Raw genomic sequence first — 12,750 nt, 5'->3', positions numbered from 1 at the left:
CTATGCCAGAGCAGGATCACTTAGAGTAGGTCACACAAGAATGCATCCGGGTGGGTCTCGAATGTCTCCAAAGGAGGAGACTCCACAACTTCTCTGGGCAGCCTGTTCCAGTGCTCTGTCACCCTCAACGTAAAGAAGTGTCTTCTTGTGTTGAGGTGGAACCTCCTGTGTTCTGGCTTACACTCGTTGTTCCTTGTCCTATCACTGGGCACCACTGAAGAGAGATCTGATCTCCTGATCTAATAGCTAAAACCTCATCTCGGTGCCTCAAATCCTCATATGATTTATGTTACAGAAGGAGGTCTCCTGCTTAGGTTATTACCTTAATGGCAAAATCCACGTGGAGGGTAGTGACCTTTGAAGGAACCAGTGTGTTTTCCAGGCTCTTTAACTGATGCTTGTTTTACAGGAAGCCCGTTGAGGACAATTCTCCATGAATGTACGTCACAATGATGATGACCGACCAAATCCCGCTGGAGCTGCCGCCGTTGCTGAACGGGGAGGTAGCCATGATGCCTCACATCGTCAATGGCGATGGATCACAGCAGGTCAGTCACCTGGGCACAGAGTGCCTGCTTTAAACACAACATTTCTGGGCCACCAAGGGATTTTGGAGGTTTTCCTTCTCCTTCCTTAGGGAGGAGAGAGCATTTCCTGGAAGGTAGAAATCTTCCTTTGCATTGGAAAGACATTAAAAGCAATGCTTTAAGTGCACTGTTAAATGCATTGTGATGATTTACGTGTGTGTTCATTGAAGTGAAAGCAAAGGGATTGAGCTGACAGCTGTAAATGCTGCGTGTGTGAGGGCTTTGCAGAAGGCTACTGTCATGATTTACTTGTGCTAGCTGCTACCCAGCCATCTTACTAGTATCTGTGATGAGATTTTAAGAACTTAAAACCAATGCTGAGGTTATAAAGGGATGGAGAATTGAAGAGTCCTGTCTGCTGGTCTTTGCTTACCTGAGTGCACTGCTCCATGCAGTCCTATGTGTTACCCTGTCCTATATTCTAAGAAGCAGAAGGGACTTTTGTGTGGGCTTTTAAAAGAAGGCAAGTTTACAGTTGCCTTCATATTTTTCTAGGACATATTCCCTAATAGACTAGGTGGAACAATTATAAGATTCTAGTGATGCCTTTGTGTCAGGACGCAGCCTTGGAGGTTCAAGCTGATGGTGGGTAGGTTCCCAAACCTGTCATCTTAGATGTCCTGCAAAGACAAACATTAATCTGCCATAGAAATTGTTCTGTGCCACTCTGTTTGGTTCTCTCCTGATTGGAGCTATTTCAGCAAAGTATTTTAACCAAGGTAGAAGAAATAGGTTTCATGAATCAATATAAAATGCTATTCTGTTAGTTCTTGATCCCTTGATCATACATTCCTCCCTCCAAGCTGTGTTTTGAGCTACACCAACCTTGAGAGGAGGAATAATTTCTACTTTCCCTGTAAGTTTCTAAGTCTTTCCCCTTACCTGGGTTCTTAATACAATACAGATTTTTGTTACTGTGATTATTTTTCTAAGTAATTTTGCTCAGTGTACTTCAGCTTGAAAAAAAAATAGACAAGAAAGCTTTTAATGACCCTATTTACCAAATCCAATATTCATATACTTAAGTGAAGGCATAATCTTATTGATACTGGATAGGGTAATTGTTCCTTAAGTATGGTTTCCTCCTTGATGGAAACCATTTCTCAGTTTAGACTGCCCAGCGGGTCCTTCAGTGTTACAGAAAGAATAAATGAGGTGTTCTGAGCCTTCCTTTGAGATGGGACTCTAAGTCAACCTTTGAATTTTCCCCATTAGTGATGATTCAGCAGCCTTGCTTGGCAGATGCTTCCACTGCTTTTAAATGAGCTTCTCATCTGGAGTAAAGAGGATAAATGACATACTGGAAGTGTGTTGTTTCTTGCTTTCACTCTGCTGTGCAAATATGGCTCAACTGAACAGTTCTGGGCCAGGTCCCTTAGTTGGGTGATGCTTGTGGACCCCAACTCCATATTTCTTGAAGTACTTTTTTTGACTTCTATGGTGGATGTGCCCTTACATTGCAAAGGTTAGCTGCCTTTATGCTTCAGATGCTGCATCCAGTTCTGGTGTCCCCATCATAGGAAGGATGCACAGCTGTTGGAGCAAGTCCAGAGGAGGGCCACGAAGATGATCCAAGGGCTGAAAAACTTCTGCTGTGAGGGTAGACTGAGGGAGCTGGGGCTGCTCAACCTAGAGAAGACTCGACTCGAGGGGGACCTTATATCTGCCTTCTAATACCTGAAGGGTTCCTTCAGGAAGGCTGCAGAGGGACTTTTCAGAAGGGTGTCTAGAGATAAGAGGGAATGGTTTTAAACTGAGGGAGATTAGGTTTAGACTGGGTCTTAGGAAGAAGTTCTTCAGTGTGAGGGTGGTGAGACTCTGGAATAGACTGCCCAGGGAGGATGGGGATGCCTCCTCACTGGGGATGTTCAAAGCCAGGTTGGATGAGGCCTTGAGCAGCTGAGTCTAGTTGAGAGGCATCCCTGCCCAAGGTGGGAAGGTTGGAGTAGATGATATCTAAGGTCCCTTCCAACCCACATCATTCTATGATTTATCATTTTCATCCTATTCCTGAAGCTTTAGTTGACGTCTTTGCTTTTTAAAAGTACAGTTCTAAAATGGAGTGACATTGGAATAGATGCTTTATTTGATCTCTGCATATAGGAGCAGCAAATGGACCACACTAATTGTTCTTAATGTAATTTGTTATCTAAAGTAGAAGCAAATGTTATGTGTTGTTGAAAGAGATTGATTTTAGTTACTTGTAAGGCAGGAGCAGCCTTCAGATTATGTTCAGGTAAGAATGACTGCCTTAAGAAAGATGGTTTATATTAGTCCATAAATAGGTGCTAGTTTTATAAGGACTTGTGCTTTTCCAGGGTGTAATTCCAGCCTTGATGAGAAGCTGGCAGGAGGAAAGCATCACAGCTGAGCTGGTGGGAGACAGTGTGTGGAGTTTTCCAGACTGCAGCAAGGCCAGCACACAGATCAGTGCTCTTCTGATGAGATGCTCTGGGTACACTTGCTGGTGCTCACCCTTATGTGTGATGCCTCAGCCATGCCAGCATGGTAGAGCTGTGCCATAACCTGTGCTTAGAAATGCTGAGCTTCAGAGAAGAGGCTTTTCTCAAAAGACCCATTCTTATACGTGTAGGAGAGAGCAGTCTGGAGCTGGTAAAACACCAGGAGCCAGATGGAGAGCTGTGCAAAAGGCAGTTCTGCCAGCAAACAGACAATTGCCAACAGATAGACAATTGTACTGTAAGACAATTGCAGAGGAACATTCAATTGTTTTATCTTCTGGGGCATGAGCACTGTAGAGCTGTACAGCGCAGAGCTCTGCCTGCTTGATGATAATCTCTCCTCTAGACTACCCCAAATGATATTTCTAGCACTGGCTTTTGTTTTGTTTTTTTTTTTTTCTTTAAAGTTTCCCACACTTAATTTCCACTACTGCTGACTGTATTTAATGCTTTCATGCCCTTTCCAGAGCTGCTGCTTACCCTGTTTCTGCTTCTAATCCACTTGTAACTCCTGTGGGGATTCAAGGAGCAATAATTAACCTTTTAGTCCAAGAATTTCAATGGTTTCCTGTAGGTACTCCGCTGCAAGCTCTCAAAAGCTTGCAGTAGAAAGTGGAGGGGCCACCAGCTGTGCCACAGCATAGCTGTTTAGAATGCTGAGTGATTTTAGTTTGGGAGGTTTTTATTTTGGCTTGGTTCACTCTCTGCACCTGCAGTGATGTAGCAAGTTTTCTGCTTGCCTGCTCTTTGTAAAGGTGTGTTTACTGAACCCTGGTGGGTTTTTCCACTGTTTGGCTTGAGCCCAGGCACTGCAGGTAGTGCTGTGTGTGCCTGTTCTTGTCTTCTCGGGTCGCACACTTTGAATAGAGGAGAGGAGAGTACATCCGAGTGAGGAACAAGCTTTGGTGCTTTCTTGTAGCACAAGAAGTCTGAAAAGAGATTGGAAGCATTTAGCTGAGTTTTGTGCTGCACCTGAACAGCTGAGATGAAGGAATAAAATTTGTGCCAAAATGTAGAGTTAGTTCTTCATACCTCCTTGGATTTTTATTTTTTTTAATATACTTCCAGAAATGTCATTTCAGGGAAGAGGGGGGATACTTGGAAGTGGGAGGCTTGTTTCAAGAAGAAAAAGATTTATAACTGGTATATGTCAAAGCTACCTAAAGAAGCAGCAGTCCATGAAAATGACTATTGGATAAAGGATGATGAAATTTCCCTCTTTTAAAATGCATTCACTTTTAAGGCAGATTCAGTAGTCCTGGACATTTAGACTAGAACAGGTGGCAGATGAGTAGTGTTAGCAAAGTTAACCCATGGGTGGTGGTTGCTATCTAGGAAGTCTCTGGAATGAACTTCTCTGAAGGCGTTTTAACCAAAGGATGTTGGTGGCCAAACTCCTGAGGCTGTTCTCACAAAGATCTTTCTTTGTGAATCCAGTGAAACACAGAATCTGCCAAAACTTCATGAATCATGAAATTTTTTGCTTGTCAGAGCAATTTGTTACAGAGCTATAGTGACTTTTTTTTTTTTTAACTGCTTGTTTGGAGTTAAAGTGTGATAAATGAGGGGGTTCAGGATCTGCCACTTGTGGGCTTTGCTATCCATAGCACTCATCGTAATCTGACAGAATTGCTTCATGTCTCCGTTTTTCTGTCCCATGAAAAGAGGGTATTTAAACTCAGAATGCTATTATCAAATTATTAATTGTTAAAAGCCACTGTTTATTGAGTGATGTGTAGCATTTTCCTTGATTTCTCTTCCTGAAGAGAGGCTGATAGTAAATAAACACCACCTGCTCCTGTATGGCTGAGGAGGGATGCATTTCTGGAAGGAATATTGCCCAACGAATGGTGTGAAATCTTTGGCCCATTTTGCAGGGGGCAGCAGGAAATTGGGCAGTGTCTGGGAATTCATCAGGATCTGGGGTACAGTCCTTTAAAGCAGAATAGAGACTGGACCCAAATGATTATTCTGTGGCTTGGGATTTTGTTGATGTTTTTGGTTTGGTTTTAGGTGTCTTCTTTCAAAAGGTGCAATATATTCCAAATGTTATGCACTGTAGAAATTGTGAATATAGCAGATTTCAATAATTTAAAGCATTTGTGAGAAACCTGTGACTGGATGAAGCATATATAAACAGGGAAGGGAAAATCTGCCACGTTGGAAAACACTTAAGGCAGGATTTTAATAAGCCAAAGCGGTGCAAGAGTCTGTTTGACCTTAGGAAGGAAAAGGTTCTCATAAAGTGGAAATACTTTGAAGCAAGGATTGGGTTGTATTGCATCACAGAATATTAGGGTCTGGCAGGGACCTCAAAAGATCATCCAGTCCATCCCCTCTGCCAGAGCAGGATCACCTAGAAGAGATCACACAGGAACACATTCAGGTGGGTTTTGAATATCTCGAGAGAGGGACACTCCACAACCCTCCTGGGCAGCCTGTTCCCAGGATGCAGGTGAGTATCTTCATGCTTGCTGCTGCACCTGTGCTCCCAGGGGATCTGCAGCAGAGCGGTTAGGAGACAATGGCCTGTTTTGGATGTGGATTTTCTTCTTGTGTTTAAACGCTTTCGTAAGTCAATGGCTACTGTCCAAACCAGATAGTAGCACGTGGCCTTGGTCCTTATTGGGGCACGTTTTCTATCTTTGTATGAGACTAAGTCCCAACACAGATATTTTGTATTCCTGAACCAAGCTTTAAGCCGGTGCTAGCCTTTGCTGTCAGGTCTGTTAGGCTCTTTCCCTCCTCCCAGTAGTCATGAGAGCCGGATGGTAGGAATGAAGGGGACACGAGTGACACATGTTTGGCTCATCATCAAAACTTGAGAGCAAGACAGAGCAATTACTGCCAAATTGGGTGTGTGTGTGTGTGATTATAAATATTTATAGTAACTATGCAACAGTAACATTAATCAGTCTTAGCAAACACGACTTTAAAACATAATAGCATTCTTAAATGCAAAAAGAAAAAATGAGATAAGGAGATAGCAAGCTTTCTCTGAGGATGCAGCAGGTAAGGCTGGGCTTTTTTAACACTGAGTGGAGTAAATTGCTAAAGCAAACATGTGAGTACTTTAGAGGAAAAAGAAAAAGCCTTTGGAATTGTGCTGCTGACACCCTATTCCCAAAAAGCTAGGAGCTTGTGACACTTAAATGTGAGGAGGCCAAGGAACTGAAACAGGGCTGAAGTGTCCTTGGACATTGGACTGCACCCCTCATGCTGCTGCTGCACAGCAGCATGAGCTCACAGTGGCTTTTCATTCCTGTTGTTGCTATCTCAAATGTGTGTACTTGGGATGATGAATATTGAAAGAGACACAGGGCAATTACAGATTGTCTGTGTTTGTTTTCATTAAAACAAAGACGTTATCTGTAGGGGTTTTTTATTGCTTTCCTCAGATTCTTAATTAAAAGCTCCAGCAACAAGATGTTCTCATGAACATCCCTTGTGTGGAAAGGAAACAGCAAAGCTGCATTCCAGGCTGTAGAGTATGGTTTTGTTGTTTTGTAGGACGTGGAGAAAACCAAATCTTTGAAGTTGTTTGACATACTTAGTGTGTCTAAACAAAAGAAGTCACAGTGTGCCTCAGTATTATTTGTCCCAGACAATTGGGGCAAAGGGGGGCATTGGCTGGAAGATGCTTGGTGTCTAACACTCTGTGTGCTCTGCCTTTAATGGTTTGACATCAGCTCTGTGGCTTGTTAGTGCTTTGCAAGCTCTTGGGGGCTACATGGATTATGGAGTGAGTGCAGAAGGGTTTGAGTGGTGGGGTGTGTTACAGGAGCAAACCCCAGTACCCCAGCTTTGGCCAAAGAGGAGAGGCTGGGGCTGTGCTGCTGGTAGGGATCAGCTGCAGTGGCAGGCAAGTGAAGGTTTGCGCTTGAGGAGCATTCTCATTGCTGCTTCTGGGTCTGAGGCCACTTGAGGTACAAGTGCTTGTGTGCCCACCATCCTCTCTTTGCATCCAGCACTTGCTCCTCTGTTGACCCACATCAGTCACACCTCAGCTCTTCCAGTTTGCTCTTGATATAGCTGCTTTTCTCTAGCAACAGCCATAAGTGTTTCCTTCTGCTCCAAGAGGTGATTAATTGGAGCATCAGTGGAGAAAAATGTCTTTTAATATCTTCAGAACTTAATTTATTTTTTTTCCTTACATTTTAGGAAATGACAACTACAGTACTTGATTCTCAGGACTAAACAGCCCTAAGTCTCTCAGTCTTTCTTCAGGAGAGATGATCAAGTCCCCCAGACATTCTTGTGGCTCTCTGTTGGACTCTATCCATCAGATCCCTGTCTTTCTTGAACTGGGAAGCCCAGAACTCGACACAGTATTCCAGGTGTTGTTTCACACAATGGGGGACTTTGCTTTCTAACCAATCTAGTCCCATGTTTTCTGATAATAACTAGTGCTGAGGATTTGGATGTTGGTTTTTTTTTTTTTAATAAGCGTGAGATCTTGACTCTGGGGACTGCCAATAAAGAAATATTTCCGTATATGTAACACTTTAATTGAAGCTGCTCTATATATGTCCCAGCCTCTCCCCATGGGCTCATGATGAAGGGAAAGCTGTGATGGCTGCTGCCCTTTAGGAAACAAGTTTGATGGAACAATTTGTTTGTGTTAACAACCTGCATAATTAGGCAAGGATAATGCTGCTTCGTTTTGACCATCGTAAGCAGCAGCTGTTATTGGGGATAGAATCTTTTTTTAATGTGGAAACCCAAGGAGCTATTTTCAAAGCACAGCTGCAGGCATGCTAGTGCAGACACTTGGGCTGCTGATGGACCTTTTGCCATGACTCCTTGCAAAGGAATTTGTAAATCATACCCTTCTGATAACTGGAGTAGACACGTGCCTCATGTAGTAAGAGGAATCCCTCTCTCAAGGTCAATGCCTGCCATTAAACTCAACTCCCTGCTTTAGGGAGAAGATCAACCTTTTCCATATAGGAGACATCAGTCTAGGGTATGCATTTTATTCATAGACTTGTAGATTGCTTTGATTGGAAAGGACCTTAAAGGTCATCTAGTTTCAACTCTCCCACTATGGGCAAGGTCACCTTCCGCAAGGTCACCTTCCACAAGGTCAGCTTGCTCAAGGCCTCATCCAACTGGTTGTGAATACCTCCAGGGAGGGGACATCCATGACCCTGGACAACCTTGGAACACCTCCTGCTTAGAGAAGAGTTAAACTTGCCATCTCTCTGTCCCGCATTAAGCCTTCGCCAGTGTTTTAGAGCCACTAAAGAGTATCTGATTGGTTTCTAGTTTTGTACATTTAATAGAAAAAAAAAAAAACTAAGATTACATCTTCCAAAGGTCCCCAGTGTAATTCTCCACTTGATTTCCAGTCCCATGTTGAGGCATTTTGAGGAACTGCACCAAATTCTTCCAGAGGTGTGATGTGTTAGGGCATCTGCTTTGTGTTAATCAGACATGTTAATAACTAACCAAGGTCAGAGGTGTTGGTGTAGATGTATAATGCAAATGAGTGGGTGAAATGTTTTTGTCATTCTTTTGCCTCTTGGTGTTTCTGGTTGTTTTTAATGTGAACAACACTGCTCTTTGCTCTGTGCTTCTTTTGAGCTGATGCTTCTATCCCATAGTGGATAATCCATGCCTATTCATAGCAAAGGAGTGCTTAAATACAGTCACTTAAATGTTGATTGTTCTGAGATTAGGGATGGAATGACTTTGTGCCTCTTATCTTTTCTGAACCATTTATTGTGCTCTATATGCTGGATCAGATCCACCCTGATTTGTGCTCCCTGAGAAATTATTGTTACAGAATAAATAATGGCTTTCATATGTCCTTTCTTTTTCTTTTTTCTTTCTCATTTCCAGCTTGTGCCTTAAAAATGTTACTGGAATAATGGGTTTCTCTAGGATTACTGTAATTCAAAAGGTCATATAGGTAATAATTATTGTATGCATTTAGCTTAAGGAACTCAGAAACACAACATGAATTCAGATTCTGTCCCTCCAGAGTGATTAAATTCTGCATGTGTGTGTCCCGGAATACAAAACCCCAGAGCTAAGTTTGGAGAGAGGTTTTTCACAAGATACAAACCTATTTTTTCACTTTTATACCAAGATTAATCCAGACTTTGATTGAATTTATGACAATGCAAAGAATTCAGAAACACAACATTAATTCAGATGCTGTCTCTCCAGAGTGAATGATTAAATTCTGCACGCATGTGTCCAAGAATACAAAGACCCAAAGTGAAGCTTGGAGAGAGGTTTTTCACAAGAAGATACAAACCTATTTTTTCACTTTTATACCAAGATCAATCCAGATTTTGATTGAATTTATGACAATGCAAAGAATTCAGAAACATGAGTTCAGATTCTCTCTCTCCAGAGTGAATAATTAAATTCTGCATGCATGTGTCCAAGAATACAGAGACCCAGAGCAAAGTTTGGAGAGAGGTTTTTCACAAGAAGATACAAACCTAGTTTTTCACTTTTATACCAAGATTAATCCGTATTTTGGTTGAATTTATGACAATGCAAAGTTAACAGAGTGTGCTTGAAGTATATAAGTAGAAGTTTCACAAGCAGTGAGAGTATGAGATGGAGGATCTCTAGTTCCCAGGGAAACTCCGTTAAAGAAAGACATCTAAATCTTAAGTTTTAAAATCATCCTTTTATACATGTGAAATTAATAAAGATGGATATGATGTACACTGAACTGAGAGCTGTTTTGGTGATTCCTGGTCTTCATAGCATTCCCATCATTTGCAAAATTCAGCAGTGGAGGAGACTGAGATGCTTTGATTATTTAAAAAAAAACCCAAATTTATTACTAAATCAATAGTTTATTACTGGTTCTGTGTGTGCAGCTATTGAATTGTGTGTGTCTGTGGATTTTGTTTACTGAGATCTGTTACATGTGGGTAGATTTATTTATATTTTTTTAAGATGGCTCAAATCCCCTTACACCTCAAGTTGAAATCCGGTATGGTTTAGTGCTGCATTCTGGAATTTATCTACTCTCTACTCTGGCATGCCAGTGGTCTAAAGATTTATGTCCTTTGCTATCAGCATCTAGCCAAGTTAAACACACTGTTAAGAGTTTGGTGGTGGAACCCAAAGCTATGATTTTCACCTGCACACAACTGAGTTACATCTTTATTTCAGCTCTTAAAGTTTGGATGACCAGGTAGGCTTTAAATCTCTACTGCTCTGTGAACCCTGCTGGTGCTCAAAGATACAGGATACCAGTCTGTTCCCTCCCTGCCTCACATTCCTCTCTTGGGTTGAGGAATACAGTAACACAGTAGATTGGTTGGGGAAATTTAGTTTTTGAAGTCTACAGTAAGACAAATGTGTTTTTCTTTTGGCAGGTCTTTTTGGTTCAAGTTAATCCAGGTGAAACCTTCACAATAAGGGCTGAGGATGGAACCCTGCAGTGCATCCAAGGTAAGAGGAGGATTCAGTAGCCTGTGGGTGAGTGTGGCTTGCATGATGGAAAACTTGTTCTCATCTCTAGCTCTGAAAATACAGTGAGGCACTTAAGAATGAGAAGTTGCAGACATGGCTGCTTTATGCATTATATGATTTTAATATCTTAGAATAAGTCATGAATTTCTTGCAAGCCCAGGAGATTTCTCTCTCTGTTCAGTCATTTATCAGGATTTTTAATTTTATATATATGCATACTTTCTTTATATTTTATATATATATATGCATACTTTCTTATAACCAAATAGTAAAACTAAATGAGAGATCCTAAGCTAGATGGAAAACTAGTAACAAATTAAGTGGGTATCTCCGAAAAACAATTTTTTTTCCTTAGGCATCATGAGGGATGGAAAATGAATAGAGAAGTAGACACTGCAGAGTGCTTGGAGAAGTCAGATTGGGTTTGAGGAGAATTTTAAATTGGTTCTTTAGAAGCAGAGCTAGTTAATTATGTAGTATTGAATAAAAGCATGTAAGAAGGCTTTTGATTGCTTCTTTACCTCTTGATAAAACTGTGCAAATATGATAAATAGTGCTGGTGTTTTTTATAAGAGAGAACCCACACAGAAATCTTTTAACAGGTCTGAAGGGAGAAGCAACAAAAGACCTTTCAAATTGTGTATTAAATACTGAGAAGAGGATTTCTCGTTAGGGGCAAATACAGCTTTGAAGTGAAGCAGATATTCCTGAGGTAGAAGGCTGTCTACAGTCAATACAGGCAGGTTAAATCCAAATTTAAGAGGAATTGACTTTGCATATCTGTACTGCCAACGCTCTTCTCAGTGGCATTTTTTGAGTTTATGCTGTTACCTTATCTTTTGGAGGAGGGGAGTAAGTGGTGTTGCCTCCCCCATCCTTTCCCCATCTTACACCACTAAGCAACAATCTCAGTGGGCTATTTAAAAGCCTTTCCTAAAGAAATAATAATCATGGGGGGTAGGAAGCTCAGTTTGATAATGGTATAGCTATGAACTGCCACTGGATTTGGACTGAGTTTCAACTCTATTCAGGAAAGACTGTTTCTTAGACTGCATCAAACACTGAAATGATACTGCTTGAGAGCAACTATAGTTTTTGGTTAAAATTTTGGTTAGAAGGGAGCCCTGTAGGTCACCTCATCCAACCTGCTGCTGACAGCAGGGTTAAATGTCAGAGTGAATGGCATTGTCCACCACCTCTAGAGTTGTGAAGCACTGTGAGGATGGAGAGTGCAGTCAGGACAAACTGCTCTGGTTCTGCACCACACCCAGAGGGAAGAGTCTGTCCTTGGAAATACTTGCAACTTCCTATTTTGCAGTCTCTTTGCATCTTTTCTGTGGGCTGCCATCTAAACCATGGAGGAGTTGGTGGTTGTTGCTTGAAATCTCATCCCCGTGGAAATGAGGAATTAATAGTTGTTTGAGACAGACATTACAGAAGCTTCCCTGAACACCATCCAGGATTAGTCAGTCTTGATGAGCAGTAATAGCAGCAATTTCAAACTGCTTGTTAAGATTTATAGCCAACGTGCTGTGTGATAAGAAATTGGTCCACGTGGCAATTAACAGAGGAATAAAGCTGGCTACTCCTTTTGTTTGAAATGAATGCTTTGTATTGGTTAATAGATTTAAAAAAAAAACCTTGCAAATATGATTATGAGACCATTTATTTTTGTACTTTTTTTTCTATGCTCAAAGTGTTGTTCAGACAGTGGGTTTAAATGAATGCAGCTTGAAGTTTCTGGGTTCTGTATCCCCAGTAATTTAATGTATTTATACCAAGGGGGACTTGTTTGGTACTCATCAACAATCTTTCATAAAATTATTTTAGTATTGGTAGCATGAGAATTGTTTCCTTTCTTTTGGGAGACCTGCAGTGTTGACCACCACAGCTCACACATTTATTTGTATACACTCTTTAGGTTTAGTCTGAAAAGTCTGATGCTCTTCCCATGCTAAAGGCTCAACTCCTACTTTATTGTGGATGTTTATATTGCTGAACTAAGGACACACTTGAAACACAGAGGAGCACCTGACCCTATTGTTGTTCCTTGGGTTTTTTTCTTTCTTTTGCTACAGCTGAATTCACAGTGCAGTTGTGGAACTGAAATAATGTGTTAATAGTGAGCTATTGTGGAAGAAACTGTAATCAGCCAGCAAGCATACTAAGATTAGGATTCGTGACAGTTCTGTTTGTCCTGTACTCTGAGGTTATTGTTTAAAAACAGGCTCATTTTGTGTGCAGTGGTTTTGGGA

General features: G+C 41.3%; 1 protein-coding gene across 1 annotated transcript in view; it reads left to right on the top strand.

The window, feature by feature from the left end:
* Nucleotides 1-437: 437 nt before the first annotated feature.
* The window catches only part of FNDC3B (fibronectin type III domain containing 3B), a 181,991-nt gene continuing 169,678 nt past the window's right edge, over nucleotides 438-12,750 (top strand). The window contains exons 1-2 of the mRNA XM_054385962.1: nucleotides 438-548; nucleotides 10,399-10,474. Of these exons, the coding sequence (XP_054241937.1) occupies nucleotides 438-548; nucleotides 10,399-10,474 (187 nt within the window). The remainder of the gene's footprint in view (nucleotides 549-10,398; nucleotides 10,475-12,750) is intronic.

The sequence above is a fragment of the Indicator indicator genome, chromosome 13 (genome assembly GCF_027791375.1).
Source record: "Indicator indicator isolate 239-I01 chromosome 13, UM_Iind_1.1, whole genome shotgun sequence".
Classification (NCBI taxonomy): domain Eukaryota; kingdom Metazoa; phylum Chordata; class Aves; order Piciformes; family Indicatoridae; genus Indicator; species Indicator indicator.
This window is presented reverse-complemented; position numbering and strand designations above follow the sequence as displayed.